We start from the raw sequence: 24,943 nt of genomic DNA, 5'->3' as shown, positions 1-24,943 counted from the left end.
GTCAGACTAGTTATGGTGAATTCACACTCCAGGGCCCCAGGGCTTCACTGAAAGGTTAAGTGACTAGCCCAGGGTCATACAATCAGTGTGTGTCAGGGGCAGGATTTGAATGAGGGTCTTTCTGACCCTGAGGCTAGCTAGCCTTTTAATCCCTATGCCATGCTACTTCTCACCAGAAGAACAGTGCTATTTAAGAAAGATGTATTTGTGTTTTAGCAAAAATCAGCATGCAATTTTGCATATGAAATCCAGCCTCTGTTTTAGGGGAGTTGACAGTCTTATGGTGGAAACAGAAAAAAGACATCCTGGTATACAGGCACCAAATCTGAGAGATAATATTATTGTGTTGTCTCCTATTGTCATTTTTCACATTGTTAGAAGTATTTCATCAGCATTGTGATGCAAATACAAAACATCACAGATTCTCACCCTCTCCCATGATATTCTGTGTGGAGAACTTACATCACTGAGGTTATAGGCATTGACTCTGTGCTGAATGAAGGATGGAGCATCTGGTGGGACATTGCACTTGAACTTTTCACCTTCATGTTTTGCTTTATAATTCAGCTGAGAAACAAAGAGAATACCCTTTTAGCACAGGAGGAAGCCTGTCCTGTAAACTCTAATGGATTACTCCTACACACACTCCAAGTTTTCTGGCATTCAAGGAATTTCAGATCGAAAGAAAGATCTGGAGAGTAAAGTGGGCAATAACATTGTACAACCAATATGACAGACCAATGTCATGGCTATAATCACAGTAAAGCATTAGAGAGAACAAGAAGAGTTATTTCATCCCCACCCCCTGACCCCCTCCACACATACACTTCTACAATGCCCAAAAAGTCTTCGTGCAGTATTAAATTTTAAGAGCTGTAGAAAAATGTATGCTATTAAAGCTCAAAACTACACTGACTTTGGGGAATGCCACCATTAAGTCTAGGGTCAATGGGGCATAACAGCTCTCTCTCTCTCTCTCTCTTTCTTTCTCTGTATGTGTACGTGTACATGTCCCTCTCTCTGTCTCTGTGTATGTGTGATACACACATATACATACATATATATATATATATGTATATAAATCAAATGAAATTATGTAGGTAAAAGTTTAGAAAGCTACAAAGTGTTAGGTAATGTGAGGTGCTATTATTATTATTGTTGTTGTTGTTCTATGGGAAAAGTTTGAGTAGTTCTTTCTATTTCATCAATACTCATGATTTAGTTCATTAACATGTTTTAACCTACATTCTTTTTACTACTTTACAACTTGTCATTTTACTTTTAACCTTCATATCCTTGTCATGGAACCTAATTCTTTATGTTCTACATTAGTTTGAATATTTATGAAAAGTACATATAACAGAACTATCCTTGTAGGGCCATATTTTCTACTTAATGGAAAAGCAAAGAATTATTGAACTGAAGCCTCAGTTTTTAATACAATCAAAAAATGTTAGAATCAGAAGGGACCTGCGAGGTCACTGAGTCCAAATTTTTGACATTAAGCTTCATCATTTCTCCCTCTTATAGGGTTAATCACTTAGAGGTGGAAAGGACCTTTTATATTTAATCCCTCCATTTTACAGATCAGAAAACCGAGTCTCAGGGAGTTTAAACAATTTATCTAAGTTGAAACATGTAAATAGCAGGGCCAGAATTCCAACCAAGGTCCTCTGATGCCAGAGCTAGTACAGCATACAACAATATCTCCTCACTGATCAATTGGGCTTTTCATCTTATTACCTTATCAATACTTGGATGTGGGAAAAGAACATAATGAAAAACTTTTTATAATAGGAAATAAAATCGAGCCAAATAAGTAGCATTCACATAAGCCTTTTTAAAAATACTTGAATGGTTAGGGTTTGTTGTTGTTATCTGAAAATAATGGGTCATAAGGGTTTAGATTTTTCTAACACTTCGAGATACTTACATCACTCAACTGCTTAGTATTGATCTGAGCTTGCAGTTGGACAGGAGAATCAGTAACTGGAGTGAATTTTGTCTTATCAGGATGGACTTTGTAAGTATGCTGGAAGAAAAAAATGGAGTTTAATGCATTGTGGTAGACATAAAATGCAAAACAAAACAAAAAAACCCAAACTTTAAGCCAATCATGTTTTTGTTTGCTAACTAGACTTCTGCTTCTTAGAGCCATTCAGATCTCTATAAAAACTAATCCATGTCTCCAGAGGCTCTCTTTATCTTTCTAAGAGAAAAGAAAAGAAAAGAAAAAGAATTAACTCAACTAGAACTAATAGAGAGTATATTTCTATGGATCTGTTTGAGAGGAAATATGGTAGCTACCTCAAAAGGAGGTTTCCTGCTTCCCATTTATGTTACTTTAACTTTAAGGGAAAGAATAATATTGTCAATTACATCTTGACCACTAGATGCCAAAAGAAGATTCTGGAATATCATTGATTTTCTTTGGACACCAGCCCCAGACATACCAAATTCTCCAGTATTTGTGTTGCAGACTTACATCTTTACATTGGTCTAGTTTCTTGATAGCTTCATATTCTTGAGTTATGGTCTGGGGGAAGTAGCATTTTCCTCTGTCTTCTTCATACTCTGCTTTGTAATTTTTCTACAAGGAAAAAAGCATACATGAGGGCTAACTCTGGCTGTAGCTTCTGAAAACCATGTCATTGGGAAACATGAACTTACATCACTGTTTTGGGCTGAAACTTTCATGCAATGTGAATGGTATGGGTCTTCGTAGCTTCCTACATAGTGTCCTAAAATATTCTTCACATATGAATCTTTATATTTAGTCTGAAAGACAAACCATAGTTAAGTTGTTTATATATGTAAAATAAGTCGCTGGTTCACATCAAAGACCTGACACTGGTAGGGCTTACATCACTGAAGTTGTGCAGAATTGTATCAAGCTGAAATTTCGGAGTCTCACAATAATTCATGCTCTTTGCCTTTGTCTTTTCATAGTTTTCCTTGTATAATTTCTGTTAGAAGGGGAAAAACAGATAAAATAGATTTCTGTCACTCCTACACATTGATTATAATAGCTCTTATTTTTCAAACACTTTAAAAATAAAAAAGGTCTCCATCTACAATCCTGAAAACCTATAATCAAAAGTTGGGGTGTTATGAATCATAAGCCTTTGAGCCATTAGCAATGCACATTAAATTTATGTTTCTAACTCCCTAGAAAATAATCTTTGGAAAGAAAAAAGATCTCAAGAAACAATTTTCCACCTTACAATCAAGACTCACAGATGGTTAAAGGCTATGGTGTATATGAGCCATTTTCTAATGCTGACTTTCCCTTCACTCACTCAGGTTCTTCCCATACTTGCAAGCACACAACAAGCAGAAATGTGATGGTAAGCAGAGATTCTAAATAAATGTCCTTAAGAAAGCAGTCATTCATAAGAACAGCAATTACAGATGTTACCAATTTAAACAGAAATAGACATACTTCTATTTTCTCTTTGTCCCTGGTGGGAAAAAAAAACACCTCAGAGAATATTTAAAGTGAAAATCTTACTGATAAAGTTCTAAAATCCAGCAGGGAATAAAATGTAGCATATCCAGGAATTGTGTTTTTATTTATACTTACACTCTCAAGGCTAATTGTTGAAATGAGAATCTCTGCCTTTACAACTTAAAGTTAAGGTTATCCTAATGAATATGTGTATATGTATATGCATATATAGAGATACATATGCATGGGTCTATCACAGAAACTCCTCCACTCAATAAACATTGATGACTCCCTATTCCCTCCATCATCAAATATAAAGCCCTTTTTTAGGCATTTGAAGTTCTTCAAAATCTGATCCCTTCCTATGTCTCCAATCTTTTTATATTTTATGTCCCTCCATTTACTCTGTGATGCTCCATATGACTCTCCATGTCCTCTCTCCAAGCAGAGACCTCATCATATAAAGTAAGCTTTTGATGGCAGGTTTTTTCTTTGTATCCCTGGTACTTTAAAATGCCTACTGAATAGCAAATGTTTAACATATCCATGTTAACCTGATTGATTTAGAGTCAGAAGGAATGTTAGAGATCTTCTAGTTCAAATCCCAAAATGGCTTGTAACTACCTAGGGAGGGGGAGGTTGGCATGCTTCCATCTGGAATGTTCCCAAATAGAGCAATGGACCCAGTTGTTCTAGTGTAGACCTGTTTTAATGGCATGATTCTTTTCCTTCCTTAAGTTCAAGCATTTAAAATTCAGTGGCTTATAATTCTCCATGACAATTCTAAAATAAAATTTTAAATTCCTGTGAATTCTTAGGGAATCTTCTTTTGTGTTCCCCTGCTGGACAATGATAGTTCCCAAGACTGATCCTTAAATATACAATGACTCAGTTTCCCAAGAGGCAGCTTTAGAAAGAGATGTTTCTAGGGGGCAGTTAGGTGGCACAGTGGATAAAGCACTGGCCCTGGATTCAGGAGGACCTGAGTTCAAATCTGGCCACAGACGTTTGACACTTACTAGCTGTGTGACCCTGGGCAAGTCACTTAACCCTCACTGCCCCTCGAAAAAAGAAAAGAAAGGTGTCTCTTTTGATCTAACTTAAATATACACATCTGTTTATTTTGCAGTTAAAGGTATAGAAAGCTCTTTCTGAAATTTTGGATTGAGGAGGCTAGAATTTTAATCTCTTCCGGTGCTGTTTGAACTTCCTGGCCATTAGACTGTAAGCTCCTTAAGGGCAGAGGCAACTCCATTTTTGTCTTTGTATCCTCAGCATTTATTTAGCACAGTGATTGCTTGTTGACTAGTTAGAACTAGAGTTTGTGTCTGGCACATAGTAAGTTCCTCATACTTTTTCATCCATTCATAAACCACAGCTATTTTCTCTTACATCCATTGGGTGGTAGACTTGGAGAGGGAAAGACTGGGCATCTGGAAGGGCTTGGTCACTTTTCTCTCTCTTCCTGGCCATTTACAAATACAACTCTGCTCCTCTGAGCAGAGCTCTGCTGCCCAGAGTGACTTGCCTGCATCCAAGGCACAAGCAATCAGGGTCTGCAGCTAATTTCCCTTCCTTTCAATTGACTAGCTTCTATTAAAGGACTAAGAAACACCTGAAAAAAATCCATATTGCTTGAAGGAACTGCTATAAACTTAAGGTATTTTTTTTTTCCTTTTGTGGGGCAGTGAGGTTTAAGTGACTTGTCCAGGGTCACACAGCTAATAAATGTCAAGCGGCTGAGGCTGGATTTGAACTCAGGTCCTCCTGAATCCAGGACTGGTGCTTTATCCACTGTGCCACCTAGTTGCCCCAACTTAAGGTATTTTAGACACATTGGTAAAGAGATTTTTGTTGTTGTTGTTGTTGTTGTACTGAGCATCAGGAAAAGCAGGGCTTGAATCTTTTCTTTGACTTTTCCTTGACCTCTCTGAACTTCAGTTACCCTATCTGTAAAATGGGATAATACCTGTAATCCCTGACTTGCCAGTTTGTTGAGAAGTTCAAATGAGATAATAGTATGTCAAGTTCATTGCAAGCCTTAAAGATCTACAAGAACGTTTGCTCTGCTTATTGTTATTTTACAGTTAAGGGTTAAAAATACTCTTGCATGAGTTATACTTACATCACTTAGGACATTTCCTGCAGCCTTCAGCTGTCTCAGTAGCGGATTCTCTGTAGCAGGAAGCACATTATAATCAGCCACAGCTTTATTCTTTTCATAGTCGGCTTTGTATTTTACCTGTAGGAGTGAAAGGAAATGAGAAAGTGTCTGTCAGTTTTACGTTCCAAGATCTCGGTTATACTGTTGGCACATAGTTCCGTGAATTAGTCTCTCTGTGCACACAGGGGTGCTTGGCATTCCATAAATAGGAAATATTAATAATCATGTACAAAGGTAGCAGCCCACGTACCTCTTCTCATGATAAAAAGAGTACTTACTTCCTTTGGAATCAGAGGACCCCAGTTCAAATCCTACCTTTGTGGCTTAATATTCATATGACTCTGGTCAAGTCATTTCACTTCTCAGCTACTTCATCTGACTAGATGCCCACTGAGGTCCCTTCCAGCTGTAGATCTATGATACTATGACCCCGTACCCAGACATTAATACCCATTCACCAAAATGCCAACATTCTGTGAGGATCTGGAAAGTGTCGTGGGGCCCAGAGTACCCCAGAAGTTCTCTGGGGTACATCAAGGAATCTTCTCCTTGAGAAACTAAACCAGAGGACTGACACACCTAGAGAGATAAGCAGAACCAGATCAGATTGAGCTAGCTTTGGGACCTCTACCCTTCATTCTGATCTCCCTTACCCCTGGGGAGATAAATTTGGGTGTAGCTGCGGCCTTTGTGTCCTGAAGAGAGAGATGGCTTGAGAGATCCATAGCCACCCCTCACCCAATTCCTCTAGCCACTACCAGTGGGGGATGGTCCTCCCTCACTAAAGGAACTTTCCACAGTCAAATGGTCACTCCCCACCCCCCATCAGTCCTCTATAAAAGTACGTACCAGCCTCCTGCTCAAGGAGATTGGTACCTCAGAGCCACGTGCTTTGTGCCTTTCTCCCCAACAGTAGTCCAAGGATTTCTCTTGGTTTCTCTTCTCTTGTAAGTTTTCTCTTCTCTTCCCTTCCCTTCCCCAGTCCCTAAATAAACTACCATCTTATTTTAACTGCTTTTGTGTGCAAGAGGGTGTAATTCCTTAACAAGGAATTCCTAAGAACCCCAACCCCTAACCCCCAAACCCATACTCCATTTTCCCACCATGACAAAAGGACCCTTATAGCTCCCACTCCTCCACTTCCTAGTTGTAAAGAGGACACTAGGACAGCAGTAACCAACCAAGGATTTAGGTGGATAAGTTAGTGTGTTTGAGGAGGCCAAGCTGGTGATAGTTTGACACCATGCCTCGGCTGCCTCCTGAGCCTGGAAGTTGCCTCATTCCCTGTGACCTTCTCACACTGGAACATCCCTCTTCTCCCATGCCTCCTTTCTACCATTGATGATATCCCCAAGAACTTTCATTTGGAGGAAGGGCCCAGTTCAGTCATCCTTCATTTCTGTCAGCTCTGCCTCTGAGCCTCTAGACTTTTCCACTGTGCCTCCTCTCCTGCTCCTTTCCTGCCCCTTTTTATTATCGTCTATGCCCTAATAGAAAGTAAACTCTTTGAGGTCAATGTCTGTTTTTCTTTTTGCTGGTATTTTTAGCCCCAGCACTTAGTTCAGTGCCTGACACACAATAAAGCATATAACAAATGCCTGCTGATGACCACCACAATCTACCTTTCTTCAGCCTTCCTCTTCTTCTCCTTGCAACCAAATATTGGTGAAGACAGCAAATGGCCTTTTCTAGGACTGTGCCCACAATGGATATACTTGTCCTGACCTTGATTCGAAGTCTAGTTCCATTTATATGACTCACGCAACTATCATTCAGGCCACAGGGCATCCTCAGGACAACACAGGTTTAGAGACTACAAGACAACTTTACTAACAACTAATGATCTCAGGCAGCAACCAAAATATCTGCCCCCTTAATCATTCTGCTGAAATTCTGGTACAAAGGAGAGTTATATACCTAAAAAGGACTTGGACCCTCCTCCAGAGTCCATCTGAAGAAATCACAGAATACTTGTCCTCGATTGAAGGCATACATTAGATTTTTCTCCTACATATTTACTTTTTTTTTTTTTTTTTGGCAGGGCAATGAGGGTTAAGTGACTTGCCCAGAGTCACACAGCTAGTAAGTAAGTATCAAGTGTCTGAGGTCAGATTTGAACTCAGGTCCTCCTGAATCCAGGGCCAATGCTTTATCCACTGCGCCACCTAGCTGCCCCTATATTTACAGTACTGTCCAAACTACCTATGAAACCATTTTACGGAGTCGCAGTTTAGGAATCTAATTTTCAGAAGAGGCAACCAGGCAGAAGTGTTCAGGTAAAGGCTTAACAACTGGCTGTGAGTAGGGTAGGTGAGTCTGTATTATTAACATTTTTCCCCACCATTATAAGTCTATACAATCATTAAAAGAATAAATCAGGGCACCTAGGTGGTTCAGTGGATAAAGCACCAGCCCGGGACTCAAGAGGACCTGAGTACAAATTCAACTTTTGACACCTGACACTTATTAGCTGTGTGACCCTGAGCAAGTCACTAACCAATTTCTGAGATATAAATGTATACACTAAAAATCTAACTATCAGTTCTGAAGAGATGTAAGAGCTGGCTCCAGCACACTCCTAAAACCAGGCATCAAAATGTTATCGAACTATCTATCTGTTCCTAGAATCCTCAGAGATCTAAAAGTCTTCAAATAAATTTTTTGGTATTGACCAGATCATGGTGGCATTTAGTCCCTTTAACAGATAATACTTGTAAGGCTAAAGTAGGAATGATTAAAAACTGTGGCACTTCCTGAAATCTCATTTACCGGATTTAATTGTTGTTGTTTGTTGTTTAGTTGTTTTCAGTTATATCTGACTCCAGTTGTGATTCCAACTGGGATTTTCTTGGCAAAGACACTGGAGCAATTTGACATTTCCTTCTCCAGCTCATTTTCCAGATGAGGAAACTGAAGCAAACAGGGTAAAGTGACTTGCCCAGGGTCACACAGCTAGTAATTGTCTGAGACCAGATTTCAAAACTCAGATCTTCCTGATTCCAGGCCCAGTGCTGCGTATACACTGCACCACCTAGTTGACCCTTCTGGAATTAATACTTTCCTGCATTCAAGGTCAGAAGTAGCCCAGAAAAACATGGCCAAAAAGGCCAGGTAACAGACAGAGAACCAATGATGCGTACCTTACTAGCAGCAATTCCAGCTTGTTTATTAACTCGGTATTCTGGAGTTTCTGTCTGCATAAAGTAAATTTGGTCTTTGAGGTTCTCAAAGTCTTCTTGGTATTTTCTCTGTAAGATATTAAACAAGATTACTGAACTGGTGTGCGGAGCAAGGCATGTTGGTGTCAGGTGTAATGGCAAGCATGGTATTAAAGGGAACACAGACAAGTTACCATAAGGTAACACCTTCCCCCTTAGCTCAGACTGGTAAGATGGCTTTTGGAATACGGTGCCACTGAAAGAAACTTGTTGATGATGAAAATAAATGAATATGGGAAGGATTATCCATGGGGGGTGGGGCAGAAGACCTAGAATCCTAAGAGCACATACTTAAGATTTACAGCAGTCCTTATGGAAATGGAAATTCAAGCAAGAACAATTTAGATGACATTGAAAGAAAACATTCCCCAGTAGAAGGTTTATGTTGACAGCTTCCAAGGGAGCTCATGACATCCCTTTCCATAAAGATCATTTAAATCATTCAACTTGGAGAGGAGTGGAAGGAGTTGGCTTAGAAGCCTTTTAACCCCTGCAGCCTATGATTTTTAAAGCTAGGGGAAGGAAACTTCACACCAAAGCCATTTGGGTGGTCATCATCTTACTTACTGAGCTTAAGTTGTCAGCATTCATTCTTGCATTTGCAATTTCAAAGCAAGGAGTCTCACTCCACTTGCCTCTGATTTTATTGTCATAGTCTTCCCGGTATTTGTTCTAAGATTAAAAAAAGAAATTAAAAAAAAAGAAAAGAACAAATAAACAAGCAATGAAATATAGAATTTAACAAATAAAATAATAAAAATTAAATAATATTGAAATGTTTTACATGATTGTACATCTACAAACTATATCAGATTCCTTAGCATCTTAGGGAGGGGGAAGGGAAGAAGAGAGGAATAGAATTTGAAACCCAAAACTCAAAAATAACCAATGAATGTTTAAAATTGTTTTTACATGTAATTAGGGGTGAAATACTGTCTACAAAAAAAATCAATTTACATGCTGATAAATGTCCTCCTATTACAAATCTAAAGCAACTTTAATGTGACTAGTGGTGACAGGAGAGAGGGTCTACCTAACAATAGAAAATAGACAAAGTAACTGGCCCAAAGTTTACCTAGTCCAGATCTCCTTTTAATAGCACTTAAACTTCCTGGGAGAAATCTGGGCTAGGCAACATCTTTCCTTTAAGGACCATCCTAGTCTCTACTATTATCTCTGGAATGGGACCTGGAAGGAACCTTAAAGATCATCTCAGCCCAACCTCCTTGTCTCTGGGATGGTCCTGGATACCCTGGAACCAAATTAATATAGGGTCACCCACAGCTATCTTACACACATAAAAAGATAGTCTGATTTCTGCTAAATGTGCCCCACCCCAAAACAACAACAACAACAACAACCCTGCCAGGACACTAAAATAATCTGTGGATCTGAAGGTGTTTGTATAAACATAATCTCTTTCATTTTTGCCATCCCCTGAAAGGGGAAGAGAGGCCTCACTGTCCTCTTTTAACTTTATAACAACTAAATAGTGCATCTGAAGCAACACAGTAAATTGTTAGAAACCCTTCCAGTGCTCTAGCCAATATGCCTCACCCCTCACCCCAGGCAATTAACACACATCAAAGTGGCCAAGTCCTTGCCAAATCTATAAAAAATTAACGAAGGAGAGAAAGCCCAGTGAGGAGATGACAACTCTTCTGTGTGAAAAGCTTCCTTCAATTCTCTCTCTTTGTCCAGAGAAGACTTGGAAATACAGTTCCAGTTTATTGTCCCATCCTTTCTTCAAGAAGTTTAGAAATAAACAAAATTAACATTTCAATATTCCAACGTTAGTTATGATATACACATGTACACATGTGAAGATATATATACATATACATATATATATACATACACACGTATATGTACGTAGATAACAATATTTTCCAAATAGAGCTTCTCTTCAAAGTGAATACATGTGACTTTTAAAAAAATCCACTCTGTGTGCACTTGTGGTCTTAATGCAGTTGCTAAGTGGGAGGCAGTTAGTTAATCTATTTCTATCTTGTTCCTATTTCTCTTTTTCTTGTGAGTAGCAGAAAATTTGAACATTCGGATCCCTCAGGACGCCATTATATAAAAGCCACCTCCCCATGAGTGGGTGGCAGGGGTCCCAATTTAAATTGTTACTGCACAGAGCATTCCTAGCACTAGTCTTGATTCAACCAAATCTTGTCTGTCAAAGCATCTTCCTGATTCTACACTTAAAAGGGGATCCTCATAGTTCCATCAGCTCACTACCTAACTCTACTCTATCACAAGCTCTCTCTGAAATGCCTTTTACTCAGAGCCCCAGAAAGTACCTGTCTGTATGCTTACTCCTTGGAATTGAGTAGAGACAAATACAGAGAGACAGAAGGAATAGCAATACAACACTGAGCAACATTTTGAGTTGATGGTTAATTCTCACATCCTTATAACCATGAATGCCTAGCCTGTGCTGTGTGTCTCTGAAGAAGCTAATAGCTATATAATAGGCATAGGAATAAGGATAAGAACAGAGACTAGTCCTGTGAATTCATTATTAGAGGGGGTTGGTGTCTTCTCTACAACTTATAAAGCACCAAGAGGTTAAATGATTTACCCAGGGTCACACAACCAGTATGTGTCAGAGATCCCAGGTCTTCCTGGCTTCTACTCTCCACTCCAGCATACTACCTCTATTTATTTTTATATCTGTTATACGGAATGTGTCTACACAGAATCAAGTTAATACTACTATGTGCAGACTTCACACAGTAGTATTGGATAAAGAGCTATCCTTGTAGTGAGAAATATTGGGGTTCAGGCACTGCCTCTGACACATGTAAACTGGGCACTTCATTCTCAGTGCCCCGTAGGCAATTGTCTAAGACTAGTTGTGGAGAGAGGCTTTTCACAGGGAATCCTTTACACTAAAGAATTATTAGGACCATAGCTCTAGAATTGGAAAGACTCTAGGAGGACTTGCAGAGAGGTCATCTTGTCCAACGTTCTTATTTTAAAGATGAGGGAAACTGAAGCCCAAAGCAATCAAGTTATTTGTCCAAGGTCACACAGGTCCTGTGATTCTCCTTGTTTATCCCTCCCCAGCTAGCACTCTTGCCACTGTACTTCACACTAAGTCAAAGGTAGGTGAGTGAGAGGACCTCAAGGAAAAGGTGAAGAGTCTCATAGATGCATCATCTCCTAAAGTTCTAACCCTCTCTCACTGGTCAGTTGGTTGCTATTAGTATTCTCATAATCACATGCATCCCTCCTCTTGTTTTCCTGCAATACTTCCCCTGAACACTTCAATTTTTTCACATGGTTTTGTTCCTCTGTTAGTTTTGATTTTCTACTTGAATTTGAGAAAAATCTCAAGATTTCTTTGTCACTTTAATATTCTTGGGCAACCCAGGATCTAAAACTTTTAATGGTCATTGTTAATATGTTGTCCTAAATGGTATCAGTTTTTTGTTTGTTTGTTTTTGTTAATGCACAACAGCAGAGAGGACATATAAATCTGCAGGGTAAGCAGGACTGATCACAAAGTTTCTGCCAAATGCCATAGGAGAGCTGACAGTTCTCCAGAATCACCTTCTATATTTACTGACATCTGCATGCTTACAAAATTTTGAGCCCCACTCACCCACACCAAAGTGATAAGTCTGCATTTGTGACAAGGCTGAGCGGCAGAATTTTTTTTTGTTTTTGTTTTTTGTTTTTGTTGGCGGGGCAATGAGGGTTAAGTGACTTGCCCAGGGTCATACAGCTAGTGTCAACTGAGACTGGATTCGAACTCAGGTCCTTTTGAATCCAAGGCCAGTGCTTTATCCACTGCACCACCTAACTGCCCCCTTCTCTCAATTTTTAAATTAGTGGTGTCCATATTAATGAGGTTTTACTATACTTATTAGAGCCTGCATCCAAAACACTCCATGTCTATAATCAGGACAATCTGGGATTGCAAAAACTAGATCAATGGAACTGTGCAATCTACATTGTCCATGATTTTCTTTCTATCCTTTTTGCACAGCTGCAGACTGAGAGCTAACAGGACTCCAAGGTCATCTAGTCCAACCTTTTCATTTTTACAGATTTGGAAACTGAGAGAAGTCACACAGGTGACAAGCATCAGCAATAAGAATTTTTTTTTTCAGAGCAATGAGTGTTAAGTGACTTGCCCAGGGTCACATAGCTTGTAAGTGTCAAGTGTTTGAGGCCAGATTTGAACTCAGGTCCTCCTGAATCCACGGCCGGTGCTTTATCCACTGCTCTACCTAGCAGCCCCCAGCAATAAGAATTTGAACCCGGGTCCTCTAACCCTAGAATTATTTTTTTCCTACTGTATGACAGTATTTCATTTTGCCCAGCAAAGAAATTGTTTCCCAAAGAATACTCAATTGACAGAGAAATCTAGAAGTTTCCCCCAGATTCAAACAGAATGCCAACCTGGCAGAGCACATCACCACATGGAGTGAGGTGAACTGCTCGTGAGAAGTACCCTAGGAAGAGGCTGCCTGTTGTACTCTATTTAAAATAGAACCTTAGCACAAGCCTATTCATTAGCCTAACATCTGTCTTTGTACATTCCATCTCAAACCCTACATACCACAGGACTAGTTTACCACCCTAAATATAGACAGAGAAGGCTTGTTTGCCAGTGCCCTCAAAGGTCATGGAATCCATTGCCGCCTGTTTGAGACACAGCCCATGGCATTTTTTATTTTTTAAAAATTTTCCCCGAGCCTGACCAGTCTTTGAACTAAGAACCAGAAACCACACACATTTGGGTGTTCCTTTTTTCACCGGAGCATATTGACATGGGAACAACAAGAGAATTTAGAGTTATGCATCTTTCCTCAAATATCAAACATTCCAGCTCCACTTTCGGAATGACCCAGGAGCCCCTTAATCATAGGCTTTTAAACCATTCAACTAGATGGTTTATTAACCCTCTCTCTTGGGAAGGGAAACATTCAAATATCAACATAACCCCAGCCAAGAGGCAATGTGGTATATTGGATAAAGAGCTGGCCTCTGAGTCTGGTAAATCTAAGTTTGTCTCCCTACTGATACACGCTGGCTGTGGAACCCTGGACAATTCCCAATAACTTCTTGGTGTCCAATGGCAATTCCATAAATCTAATAGTTACAGAGGAGTGGTCAATCTCTAATGGTAGGGGGAGTTCCTTCTTGGAGTTCCCCATATCAATAAAATCATAGCTCAAGTCAACAGACATATTTGTTACCGCCTGTTGCATAAATGTAGTATGTTGAGTCATAGGTACACACGCCTTGTCACTTGCCTTTTCGAAATCAGTGCCATTTTGTTTCTGTTGGTTAATTACTATAGTACATTTTTAGTTACTTGAGGATAAGATATTAAAGATAAATTCACAAGGTGAAGATTGAGAGTTGAAATGGACCTTAGGGGTCATCTAGGCAGAAGCCTCTCATTTGACAGGTGAAGGAAAGCGAGGCCCAGAGAAGTTAAGGGAAGAAAGTACAAGAGCAAAGTAGAAAGTACAAGAGCAGAGGCAGCTAGGTGGCGCAGTGGATAAAGCACCGGCCCTGGATTCAGGAGCACCTGAGTTCAAATCTGGCCTCAGATACTTGACACCTACTCACTGTGTGACCTTGGGCAAGTCACTTAACCCTCATTGCCCCACCAAAAAAAATAAAGAAAGAAAAGAAAAAAGAAAGCACAAGAGCTAACAGTCATGAGGAAAGTAGCAGAGATTGAGCTATAAAGCTTTGTTATCACTTGTCTTATTCTACAGATTTATATATCAACTCTGCTGTTGTGCTGAGACTGTTCCAAGGCCTTCTGAAAAACGTTTGTCCTGATGGAGTCACAGATCATAGAGCTGGAGGGGACCCTAGAAATCCTCTAATCCCAACCTCCTCATTTTATAGATGAGGAAATGGAGGCCTAGGGAGGCTGTAATACTGATTGGCCTGAGGTCACACAGGGAAGAAGAAATAGAAGCAGGATCTAAAGCCAAGGCTTCTGATTTCATTCAGGGCTCTTTTCACTATGCCACACAGCTTATTTGTTTAGGCAAGCAATGTGAACCACTGGGGAGAGGGAAGGAAGAGATTCCAGTAGAAGACCCAGGTGTCTTCAAATGGCACCATGAAATCATAGTTCTAGATCTCCTGAAGCTCTTGCTGAAGCCCACAAACCAACCCTGTGTGCTTACCTTACTCAGTTGATTGTTCACTTTCCTGGCAAATTCTATATCTGGCGGATCTGCCAGTGAAGTAAACTGAGAATTCCGTTCTGCCTGTCCTTGTTTGTAGACAATCTGAGGTCATAAAAAGACACAAATGAGAACAATTTAGTGTTAATGAGCCAAAGAATATTCACCTGTTACCATGCTCATGTGAATAGGGCTTTAAAAGGCTTTGTACTTTTGCCCCTTTCAGTTTGCCACATCGATGAATAGAATCCCTGAATCTGTGTTTGATGAGACTAAAAAAACACAACTAGAACTTAGTTTGAAGGGGAAAAAATATACACAATTCTATATGTTCTGGAGTTTCCAAAATTGAGGTCAAAGTGATACTTGAAATGATCCTGCTTTCATCTACAAGCCCAAGGCCTTCTGGTTCTTGTGATGCCCACTCTACTATTCCTATAGTATCTCCACAGAGACTCATGAAAAGAAAGGAGGGAAACAAGGAAGGAAACAAGGAAGCAAGGAAGGAGAGAGAGAGAGAGAGAGAGAAAAAGAAAGTAAAGGAAGAAGGAAAGAAGAAAGAAAAGAAATAAGGAAGGAAGGAAGGAGCAAGGTAGGAAGGGAGGAAGAGAAGGAAGGAGGGAAGGGAAGGAAAAAGCATTGAAGACAGACTTTCATGCTTAATTTATTTGAAGCTCACTACCAAATTTCTTTAAGCCCTGTCTGTTTCTTCTTAGCTGTGGACATGTTATTCTGGTGTTTCATTTAATTGTCTCTTAGGTCAGAACAGGAGTTAGGGATGAGGGTGGGAGGGATGTGGGGCTGGAAAAGGGAGATGAAAAATGGCTCTAGATCTCCTGATAAGTGGTCTGACAATCTGATGAAAAATCAATTTATCAGAGATTAGGGTCTAGATATCTCAATGATTTAAAGTGATTTTGTTTGGGATTCTAGAATTCAATACCTAATGAACTCAACAGCTCTCAAGTACTAGAAAAGTGTCATTCAAAGCAAAATGAGAACGACGTGACAAGCAGGGTTAAAGGGATTTACAGAAAGAACATCAAGAGGACAGAGCCTCTGGAATAGGATTCACATTTTTAAAGTCTACAAGGGACATGCTATGAATAAGAATTTGCCTTGGGCTCCATGCCCAATAATTGTAGAAGTCCATGTTGTGGTATTAATAGACATTTAAGTAATAAGATACTTTTTATAAACTTAGTCTGCAGTAAAATACAAGATGTAGCTTCTCTCTCAAATACTTCAGGAATGGGGCGAGAGAAGATTACTGCTCCCTCAGAAATATCAAAAACCTTAAATAAATTTCACGGCATTGATTTAGAGAATGCCATCTTTAACATATCCATTTTCTGGAATAATAAATAAGATATGTCATGTAGAAATTGAATCATCTTAAAAATGGCCTCTTGGTTTCCGTGATTGGTATTTTTGTTTTTTGTTTTTTGTTTTTTTGGCTCTTCCTCTCTGACGATTTGTTCTCTGCCTCTTTTGATGAATTCTCATTTTTTAAAAACATCCTTATTGTACCTTGGTCAATACACTTTATACTTTAGCACCTCATGGTTCCAAAATTGTTTTATTGTCTTTTCAAATATTTAGCAAGTTCCTGATATTTCTCTTATAGTCCTCACATTCCCTTAGCACAGTATGTGACACCTAGTAGGCACTTAGCAAATATGTGCTGATGAGTAGAAATTTTAGAAGAGAAACAAGGGAGTCTTTTTAGACAGGAATCTATAAGGGCCAGTCCTGGGCATAATACTTTACAATGGTCAGTATTATTGTGTTACACTACCAAGTATTGAATGACTTAAAATAGGAACATACTTCCTCAAGTTGGTAACTGTGAAAATGGGTACCTTGATTTGCTTGAGCTGCCCTGATTATCCAAGTAACCAGAACAACTGTCTTCACCAACAATCCTTTAATTTTGAAGCCAAACAAAGACTTATCTGACTGTGGGATATGTGACTATGGATATGGACCTTATCTTCAGCTATTCCCCAATTTTGGAATAATCCTTTTTCTTTTTGAAGAGATCTTATCAAGACCTTGAACTGAATTGCTTATCACCAAGAATGCCTTCGGATTTATGTATCAAAGTCCACTTCCTCCACCCCTGGAATTTAATTACACACACACACACACACACACACACACACACACACACACTCACACTCACACCCCAAATTCCTTACCTGTCTTTATTTAAACTGTATATAAAACCTTGCAATCTATTGTATGGTGTCCTATTGGGCACTAGGCTCAATAGTACCCATGATCATGTGTGATTTTCTTTCCTGACTAATAAAACCTTTCTTTTAATTTTTATAGGCATGGTCTTTCTCTGGTTTCCTTCCCTTTCAGGAAGAAGGAGATTTAAATCTCAAGAACTAGCCTTAGCATTCTCCAGTCTTTCCCTTTGGGGAAAGAGATATCTAAATTCCATTAAGAGAGCCTTTGCCTCAGTTTACATAACTAACCACCAGGAAAGAGTAAAAGCACTAGGACCAATTTGGGTCAAATTTGTACCTCAGAAAATGAAATAGAGAACGTACCTATTAATACTTTTGAAGATAGTTGTAGACTTAAAAAAAAGAAATGCGGTCAGATAAATTTATCTAAGGCCATTTTAAGCTTAAGTAAGATACTTAGGAAGAAAAAATATATAAGTATACTGGAGCAAAGTAGAGAATAATTAGTCATGCACAAGAATGATAGAAAAGGATGCAGGGATCATAGAAGATAACTAGACTGCTAACATAAGAAATCTGTAATTTCATAGGACAGTTTTTAGAACAATTGAGGCTGAGCTAGCATTTTTTTCTTTTCTTTTCTTTTTATTATTTTTGTGGGCCAATGAGGGTTAAATGACTTGCCCAAAGTCACACAGCTAGTAAGTGTCAAGTGTCTGAGGCCAGATTTGAACTCAGGTCCTCCTGAATCCAGGGCTGGTGCTTTATCCACTGTGCTACCTAGATGCCCCCCTGAGTTAGCATTTCTTAAAAATAATGCATCAGCTTTCAAAGGATGCTACTCCTGCCAGGACTAATGGTAAAGAAACCTACTCTGCACACCTCAGATTGGAGCTGATGCAAGGCAAGAGGCATGCTCTTCTATTGGAGCTGTTGATATCTGATACTGCTCTGGAACCCATTTTAAATAACTTAAAGAACAAACTCAAGACACTTAAATACTTTTTTCTAATTTGAGAAAGCTGCTGAGGGTCTGTACACTTTGGTTCAGAAGTACCAAAATTCTGTGCCTCGATTGATACAGGATGACTCCCCCACCAAAGTCAGGAAGGGGAGGGGAGGCAAAACTTTCCTCCCCCAGAGTTCCAAGGAATGTGAATCTAGCTAGAAGAGGGTTAGAGATTCACTAATTCCATGCTTTCAAGCCAAGTGCCATATTTGTATTTTCACTTACATCACTGAGAGCTTTCTGGGCTTGTGCAACCCTCCTCAGCTCTGGACTGTCATTGTATGGGTAAAATAAACCTTTGTCTGCTTCCCAGTCTTCAGTGTAATTTTTCTGAAAAGAAAAAAGAAAGAAAAATGTGAAAAGATGAGAACACAATTCAATTTCCCTTTCATCGCAATTATGTGCAAATATAATAAGAGCTCACATTTGTATAATGTGCTATAAAACATTTAGTAATATGCTACAAAAATGTATATTATCTCGATGGATCCTTGGAATAATCCTGAGGAGTTAAGTTTTGCTATTGTTATTTTCTCCTCAAAAGAAACAGAGACTTGAATAGGTTAAATGACTTAATAATAATAATAACTGGTATTTATATAGAACTTTAAAGCAAAGTACTTCATATATGTTATATCATTTGAGCTTCACAACAACTCTCTGAGATAGACTTTAAAGATTTTTTAAACTGATACTACAAGAGGTTAAATGGTTTGAGTATAGTCCTGTATCTAGTAAGTGGCTGAGCTGGGATATGAAAGCCTGATTCCAAGTCCAGCACTCCATTCACATTCCTCTTGGGCAAAGTTTAGATTTAAATCTAGGTCTTTTAACCCAGACTTGATGTGCAGTTCTCTTTGCAATGCCATGCTGTCTCTATTATACCACAGTTAATTCAGATCAAGGGATTGATAATCTGGACTCAGGGACCCCAGAAGAATCCACAGATAGATTTTGATGAGTCCACGAACTTGGATGAGGGAAAGATTTTGATCATTGTATTTCAGTATATTCTGTATCTTTTGTAAGCCTATGTATTTTATTTTATGCATTTAAAATATTATTCTGAGGAATATATGTCTACATTTCATTGGACTCCCAAAAGGATCCATGACACAAAAAAGATAAAGAACCCCTGAGTTAGATTAAGTGATAGAGGGTTAGAAAAAAACCAAACAACAAAGCTGAATGAGATCCCCATATAATCTGCCTTCTTCTACCTCACTCAGATGGCTTCTTTGAACAGTGCTAACCTCTTTTCCCTGATAAACCTTTACCAGAAGTACAGAATTATTTGCTTTCAATGTTTTTTCCTCTCTTTTCTTCTCTGCCTTCTAGAGTGAATAGTAATAAGAATGCAAGTAAAATTGGTGATGTTTGGAACAATTTGAAGAATGCTGCAACTATCTTGTTGTTCAGTCATTTTTCATTTCTGTCCAGCTCTTTGTGACCCCATTTGGGGTTTTCTTGGCAAATAAAAGGTACTTTATTCCACAGTTTAACTGAAAGCTGCTTTATCTTTGCTAAACTCTCTATCCCTCCCAGTTCCTAGTACACAGTAGACTTTTTATTTTGTTTGGTGAACTGGTACTGAAGTTTGAACAACTGCCCTTACCTTGCTGAACATGGCCGTGTTCTTAATTGCCTGGACAAGTTCTGGAGCATCAGGGGGAAGCAGGTACTTATCCTTGGTGTCTTCCCAGTTCTGCTTATATAAAACCTTGATGGAAAAACCAGATGTGAGACAGTTATTCAATCCTCAGGGTTAAGGACGCTCAAGAGAACTGTTAAGTGTCTTCTTTTGCTCCTTGAGCAAAACTTGCCAACGATGCCACATGGAAGGCATTTAATGTGATAACCTCCTATAATGTGATAAGCTCAAGTGATAAGCTTAAAACTTGCAAACACCAAGGTTTTCACTACATAGCTCAATTCTGCCTCCTTTTTGCATGTATTTTACATTAAAAACAAAATTTGTCATATGAATTTGACAACCATCAACAAATATAAATATTTCCAGGTATACATAAGATTGGGAGGAAAGGATTATGTGTGGATTTTGTATACTTTATCCTTTCTCCTGGAGTCAAATATTTTTGTCAGCTTATTATATTCAGTAGCTTCTGTTGTATAATATTCTTTGTGACCCCTTTTTTAGGATTTTCTTAGCAAAGATACTGGAGTGGTTTGCCATTTCCTTCTCCACTTCATTTTACAGAAAAAGAACAGAGGCAAGTGGGGTTAACTGACTTGCCCAGGGTCACACAACTAGTAAATGACTGAGTCTGGATTTGAATTCATGAAGATGAGTCTTCCTGATTCCAAGCCCAGTACTCTATCCACTGCGCCACTTAGCTAGTCAAATGTTATATGGGGTTTAACAGATTTGGTGCCAGCTTGTCCAAACCCCTTCATTTTACCGATGAGGAAGGTGAGGCCTAGAGAGGTCAGGTGACTTGCTTAAAGCCACATAGGGAATTAAATGGAAGTAATGCATATGAAATAAACTCAAAATATTCAGGATTATGCCTTGGTATCCAATTTTCCTTCTCTAACTATAAAAGATAATATCATAGATTTAGAAGAGACCTCAGAGGCCATTAGTCCAACCCCTTCATTTTACAGTTGAAGAAATGAAGGTCAAAAAATCTGGGGCGGCTAGGTGGCGCAGTGGATAAAGCACCAGCCTTGGATTCAGGAGTACCTGAGTTCAAATCCGGCCTCAGACACTTGACTTAATAGCTGTGTGACCCTGGGCAAGTCACTTAACCCCCATTGCCCTGCCAAAAAAAAAAAAAGAAAATGAAGGTCAAAAAATCTTAAGTGACTTGTCCCAGGTAGAGGTAGAAGTAAAATTTGACCTCAGGAGCTTTGACCCTAGTCTGTGTTCTTTCCTGGTGTCCTCCTGGTTAACCATCCTCGACTTACCTTGCTAACTTGCTGCGACACTTTCTTTGCATGTTCAATGTCCTTTGCCTTCTCATCAACGTGGCAAATTGTTTTGGCGACATCACCATCCATGCGATACTTCACCTACAGCAACAATAATAGTGCAAGTGAGTCAGTGAGTATTGTCAACCTCCAAGGGATTGAGGGAAGTTCTGGTAGCACATAGGACAAGCGGAGGGAAGTCATATCAGTTTCTTTTTTCTTTTTTTTTTGCAGGACAGTGACTTGCCCAGGGTCACACAGCTAGTAAATGCCAAGTGTCTGAGGCCGGATTTGAACTCAGGTATTCCTGAATCCAGGGCCGGTACTTTATCCACTGTGCCACCTAGCTGCCCCCATGTCAGTTTCTTAATGCAAAACTCTGAACACTTTTGATATTTTGCCTAAAAGAACTAGAACCACAGCTGGTCCTTACCCTATGATCTGAGATGACCCGGTTCATAGAAAGGACTTAATCAGTACTAATGGGCTGATCTTGTAGGTCCCTTCTAGCTTTCCACCTATGATTCTAGGCACCTCTCATCTTATTTTTTGGGCTAATTTTGCCTGCTGTTGCTTGGGCTCACCTATGAATCAGCCTAAAGAACCATGATTGAGTTGCAGTTTCCTTTGTCTTTACTTATTTCAAAGACTTGTGACTTTATCAGAGTGGTTATGCCATACACCATCACAGACTACAGCTTCTTCATGACTATCTTCATGAGTGGTCAGCTTTTTTATATGAGCCTCTTCAAACTGAGTTAGAGGTGGTTCTCAGGTGGCTTTGCGGTTAGTGTACCTGTATTTGAAATCTTTCTATCTTAGGAAGGCTCTGGGCATTTTTGTCCTGTTGGCATATCCTGCAAGAACATAGGGTCAATTCCATGCCACAAAGAGACATCAGAACAGAATTTTAGTGGAGGCTCTTTCTCATATTCCTCTCTAAATATATACTGCTATTTGGATCTCTGACCAGCTCCTTGAGGTTTATACCAGGTACTACGGCTTATAATTAATGTTCCCTCTAAACCTCTGGACTTGTTTAACATCACACAACCTTATACTTTGCATATGTAGTTAAAGTCCATTTTCCTCAAAGATACAAGCATTTTCTATTCAACCAATTCCACAAGCTTCCTGTTGCCTTTAGAATAAAATATAACCTTCTCTGCTTAGATTTTAAAGCCCTACAAAGTCTGACCCCAACCTACCTTCTAGTACTCTTCAATTCAGTCAAGCTGTCCTCTTTTTTCTTCACTTACAACCCTCCATCTCCTGCCTCCATGTCATATATTCTTATGTATATGTGTGTGTACATACACAAATATACACATACATGTTTACATGTGTTGTGGGTACATGTTTCCTAAATATACGTGTATAAATACATATATAATATAGCCTATAAATGTATGCACATGTGTGCTATATATGTATATATACACATTTGTGTGTGTCATGGGTATGTTTTATAAGCATGTGTATAAATGCATATATTATAATAGAACATATAAATGTATGCATATATGTACCACATATGTATATGCATATTTGCATTGTTATTATACATGGTTTATAAATATATGTGTGTATATACACATATATAATATGTACATATAAACTCATATGCATACACACAGGGTTTTACTGGTAAATATTTAACAATCAGTCCTGGGGGGGGTAAAATATACCCATGACACACTTTAAATTTATTTTGCGTTATTAACATTTTCTCAAGTCTAGACAATCAACAAGACTGAACATCAAGCCCTAATTTGTAGCATATGCTTCTTTCCGAAGTATGAATGTTCACACTGAAAATTTAACAATCGGCATGAGTCAGTTCAGCTTAACTTTGTATATATGTATTTATTAACTTTATATTTTGCCATATATGTCTTTTTATATCAGCTTATCTTCTCAACTAAAACGCAAGCTCACTGCAAATTGGGAATATTTTGTTTTCTGTACTTGCATCTCCAGTGCTTCTCACAGTGTCTGACACATAATAAATAATCCGTCCTTGTGGATTGATTTAAAGGCTCCACCCACCTCACTGAGCTGATCTTGTACTTTCTTGATTCTTCGCAGTTCTGGAGTATCAGTCGTGCTGGCATAAGGTAATCCTTTGGCTTTTTCAAAATTCTCTTTGTACTTATTCTGAAAGCGAATGTTAGCATTTCAACTAAAACACACTAAAGCCAGGAACACAGCAATCACCGTATTTATCATCATTTAATATGCATCCTCATCGCCAAAATGAATCAGATGCCAATAGTGAATACTTGATAAATAGAAAATTGCCATGTATGCCTCATAGAAACCGTTATTAGAAGACTGGTGATTATATATATGTATATACATATTTGTTGTTGTATATACATATTTATTGTTGTTGAGTCAATTTTCAGTCATGTCTTACACTTCATGACCTCATATGGGGTTTTCTTGGCAAAGATCCTGAATTGGTTTGCCATTTCCTTCTCCAGTTCATTTTTCAGATGAGGAAACTAAGGCAAACAGGGTTAAGTGACTTGCCCAGTGTCACACTGCTAGTAAATGTCTGAAGCTGGATTTGAACTCAGGTCTTCCTGACTCCAGTTCCAGCATTCTAACCACTATACCATCTAGCTGCCCTATAAATACATATACATTTATACACACATAAATATATATGTATATATGCACACATATATATACACACACAAGTGCCCAGTGAGTTAACTCTCTTTACCAATGAAGATTTGTCACTTTTTTTTTGTTTGTTTTTTACAACTTCTAGTTTCAGAGGGTTGCCTTATTGATCTGGGATCCAATTCTGCTGCCAATGGCATGCTTTTCAGAATTGCACCTAATATGAGGGCAGGTGGATCACTTATGAGCACAACCTAACTTGCTCTTTTGAATCTTTAATTCTGAAATTATATTACTAAAACAAAGCATTCAAATACAAACAAATGAGAATTACAGGGGGGAGGGGATTTAGTGCTACTGTGTATCTAGCATAGTGCTAGGTGCTGGATATACAAATAGAAAAACAAACATAGTACCTACCCTCCAAGGACTTATGTGCTAATGGGGAAAACAACTCATAGAGGACAGTTATAACCAGGAAGGAGTACTTTGGTTCAGAAAGATACTAGAGGGCACAGATGGAGGATGGGGGGCAGGGAACACTAGAGAAGTAGATCTGCACACCTCATTCAGGAGTAATGACAGAATTGATTTGGTCTGGTTCATAATTTCAGAATTGGGAAGATGGGGGAGGGGTGCTTTTTAAGCAACTATTTTGATATATTTTTCATTAATAGTCTATATATTATTATACATTCTATTAATTAATCTCAGACATGGTTTCTATATATTTTACCAACTTTTGCTTTTTTATACTGTTATCATAGATCAGATCGACTAATTATTAATAACTAAATAGCATTGGGCTTTGAAACTGGTCTTGGCTTCATTATGTAGGGTTAACTCCTGAAGAATATAGCAATGTCTCTACAGCTTTTCTCTTTCCCTCTCTCCCTTTCCCTCTCCTTCTCCCTTTCTCCCTCTCCCTCTCTCTCCATACACATACACACACAGTCATGATATACAAATATATATTCTGAAGGGTTATATAAACTATTCTGATATATGAATATGTGTTCTGTAACGTTAACTCCTGAAGGCAATGGTGATGTCAGTTTTATACTATACAGAATAAGACCAAGACCAATACAGGGAACTCCTGCTGAAATAATTCCCTCCACTAATAAATATTGTCAAGTGCTAGGCAATTTTTTTTTTTTACTTAGAGAGCTGC

At 38.7% G+C, this 24,943-nt stretch overlaps 1 protein-coding gene across 1 annotated transcript in view; it reads right to left on the bottom strand.

Annotated features, from left to right (window-relative positions):
• Positions 1 to 24,943, bottom strand: part of NEB (nebulin) — a 229,466-nt gene that overhangs the window by 192,729 nt on the left and 11,794 nt on the right. Inside the window, 13 exon segments of the mRNA XM_043991344.1 lie at positions 463 to 567; positions 1,934 to 2,032; positions 2,486 to 2,590; positions 2,671 to 2,778; positions 2,865 to 2,966; positions 5,574 to 5,690; positions 8,753 to 8,860; positions 9,398 to 9,502; positions 15,001 to 15,105; positions 18,433 to 18,537; positions 19,823 to 19,927; positions 21,136 to 21,240; positions 23,188 to 23,295. Coding sequence (XP_043847279.1) covers positions 463 to 567; positions 1,934 to 2,032; positions 2,486 to 2,590; positions 2,671 to 2,778; positions 2,865 to 2,966; positions 5,574 to 5,690; positions 8,753 to 8,860; positions 9,398 to 9,502; positions 15,001 to 15,105; positions 18,433 to 18,537; positions 19,823 to 19,927; positions 21,136 to 21,240; positions 23,188 to 23,295 — 1,377 coding nt within the window.

This window comes from Dromiciops gliroides, chromosome 3, assembly GCF_019393635.1.
Source record: "Dromiciops gliroides isolate mDroGli1 chromosome 3, mDroGli1.pri, whole genome shotgun sequence".
NCBI lineage: Eukaryota > Metazoa > Chordata > Mammalia > Microbiotheria > Microbiotheriidae > Dromiciops > Dromiciops gliroides.
Note: the sequence above shows the minus strand (reverse complement) of the source record. Positions and strands in the feature narration are given on the sequence as shown.